Source organism: Notolepis coatsorum (assembly GCF_963971535.1).
Source record: "Notolepis coatsorum genome assembly, chromosome: 9".
NCBI lineage: Eukaryota > Metazoa > Chordata > Actinopteri > Aulopiformes > Paralepididae > Notolepis > Notolepis coatsorum.
The window spans coordinates 48,276,199-48,279,212 of NC_140173.1; the positions used below are offsets into that span (position 1 = coordinate 48,276,199).

The 3,014-nt window shown below is 37.5% G+C and overlaps 1 protein-coding gene across 1 annotated transcript; it reads right to left on the reverse strand.

Moving 5' to 3' along the window:
- Positions 1–2,454: 2,454 nt before the first annotated feature.
- LOC311234617 (tubulin-specific chaperone A-like) lies at positions 2,455–2,793 on the reverse strand (the record flags this gene model as incomplete). The annotated part of the gene is made up of 1 exon (XM_084321864.1): positions 2,455–2,793. Exon 1 carries the CDS (start codon positions 2,785–2,787, stop codon positions 2,455–2,457), a length of 333 nt encoding a protein of 110 aa, XP_084177990.1. The 5' UTR covers positions 2,788–2,793.
- Positions 2,794–3,014: the final 221 nt, after the last annotated feature.

Sequence of the window (3,014 nt, forward strand, 5' to 3'; positions counted from 1 at the left end):
ACTGGCCAGCAGCGTAACTACTAGTAAGAGTAGGTAAGGGATAGGGTCAATGACGTGACGCCTATTTTTTCTGTCCCACTGAATTTCTTACCTTAAAAAAAACATTAAAATTCATAAAAAGATTACATGTATCTCTAATACCTTCCCCATATACAGACCCACTCTAACTCCTCCAAACATTTGAGTTATTGGTAATTTTTCTGCTATCTGAAGTGTCAAATGTCCATGTGGGGCGACCGTCCAGCATTGACTTCTATTTGGACAACCGGCTTAAAATCACTTTAAATCTATTTAAATATTTCCCTTGCCCTATTTGGCATAATTTCAAACATGTTTTGCATTCATTGACAAAATTATGAAGCATTTGCACATATACTTCCATCATAATATACAAACGAATGTTGTCCGCATATGTTAATTTTATGAAATATCATCTGGGGCAACCATCAAGAAAACACAATTGTGGGACTTTGATTTTGAAACCACCTCAAGGACAGGATGTTGCATCAGAGGGATGTGAGGGACCCAGAGAAACAACTAGCAGGTTAGTAAGTCTCTTTCATATTGGCAAATAAATCTCTTTTTTAACTGCTGTAATGTATTTGCCACTTTTGGATGTCTTGTGGGACGACCGCACCAAAACTGTGAATAATACGTTTTATCTGAAAATCTATATTTTGATGATGAATTTGATAGTGACATGTGGTAAGAGCTAGCTAGTTTGGTTTCTGTAGCTAATGGTTAGCCTGTAATATTTGACTGACCTTAAAAACATCATCTGGGCGACAGAGTATCATATGGGGCGACCACTGCTGAGTGTTTTAGATGATAGATATATGTCCTGTATTTGTAGTTTCTGTATATTTATATTTTATTTATGTTTTATATACATAAAGTTCTTTGTTTTAGCATAACTCTTTGTATACTTTAACATATATTTTTCAACATTTCTGTCATTTTTCATTCCTATTTAGGAATTAACGTTTCTTTTTGAGTATTGTACCATCTTATGAGAAAATTTTTAAAACGGTATAGCATGACATTCCATTTAGGTAATTGTACATGTATTAGTCATGTTTAACTAGTTTACCTATTTTCTAGATGGCACAAACAAGCAAACAGAAGACTGCTCACTACAGACAGCGGGTCAATGCAGACTATCTTGCCAGGAAAAGAGAGGTAAAAAAAACTATAGGTAACATGCAGTATATCATTCTCTGGTGTATTTCAAACTGTCATGTTAGTAGGATTAGGAATGACCTTTTCTGTAATATCTTGAACTTAAGTTTGTATGTAATTTAGCCCACCAGAATTAGTATCTCATTATACACTATTGTTTCAGCGAGAAGAAAACAACAGGGCAAGATTCCATGTGAAGTCAGATGAGCTATCGGAGAGGGAGAAGGCTGCATCCAGAGGTTACAGGGAGAAGGAAAAAGATGGAAAAGGCGATGCTGGACCTGACACCACCATCCATGGAGAACACTCCACCAGTTCTGGCGGGTGTAGAAGTAGAGAAGAGCAGCAGGGCAAGCTGTGGTGGATCCCCTACCTCTAAATGAGGATTTGAATCACTAACATTTACTTTGATTCTACAGTAGGTTTAACATCCCTTGAAACCATAGGTTATATATCCAGCTCATGATCAACAGTGACATATTTCAACAATAAATGTTCAGTGGATTGCACTGTGCAACATCTCCATTATAATCTGATCAAAGTTTGTTTCGTGTTTGATATATCTTTGGGGAATGTTGACTGTAGGAGCCAAAGCTATATTGTATTGTATGAATGTTTATATGTTTATTTTTATAACCTTACATTGAAACGGCATTAGGAATATTGATTGGATTTAGATAGTCATTGAACCGTCTTATTTGTCATAATAGAACATTCTAGAACATTTGTGATGTCACAGTATGTCATGAACGAACGTTCTAGAACATTTGTGATGTCACAGTATGATGTCATGATCGAACGTTCTGGAACATTCGTGATGTCACCGTATGACGTCATAACCGAACATTAATAATTTAACAAAATTTTTGTTAAATTATTAATGTCAGTTAATTTTTTATTGAAACACATTTATTTATTCAATAAAGTACAGATTCGACTCCAAATGGAATATTTGTCAGAAAATGTTTGTATATGATATGTGTTCAGATAGGAGGGGGGGGGGGGGGCAAACAGGCCAGTTCTGTACTCTGTTATAATAATAATAATAATAATAATAATAGTAATATTAATAAAAAACTTGAGAACGGTTATTTGAACGCTTGTGAGAATTGAACACACAGGATAAGCTTGTTGAAACCAGGTGGCACATTGCAGTCAAACGTAGAAATGAATATAAAAGAAGAAAGAAAAAAAAAGAAGAAGAAAGAGTGAACGTCTCCGTGTCTGCATGTTGAACTGAGGGAATGGACGGTACGTCTGGCTGCGAGGCGGCCGTCAGTCCAGCTGCACCGCCTCCAGCACGCCCCGCGCCTCCTGGTACTCCACCGCTTCAGTCAGGTCCTCCTCCGTCTCCAGCATCTGCTTTAGGTCTGCGTGTGTGTGGAAGAGTCGGCGGTGTGTGTCTGGGATCATCATGTTGCACTCCTGCAGGACCTCGTATTGTTTCTTTATGACGTATTCGTCTTCCTCTGTTGTTGATTTTACTTTCAGCTTCTCGATCCTCTCCTCCTGCTTTAGGACGTCCTTCGCGTACATCTCCTTCTCTTTCGCAATCCTTTTAACGACACCAGTCTTGATCTTAATTTGCCTTATCCTCGGATCGGCCATGATGATGAGAGATGATGTTGTTACTGCTGGTAACGTTAGTTAATGTCTGTTATGACATCATACGGTGACATCACGAATATTCCAGAACGTTCGATCATGACATCATACTGTGACATCAAAATGTTCTAGAATGTTCGGTCATGACATCATACTGTGACATCACAAAGTATGATGCACACAATAAGAAGCACACCAAAAAACAAAACACTGATATTTTGTACATTTAA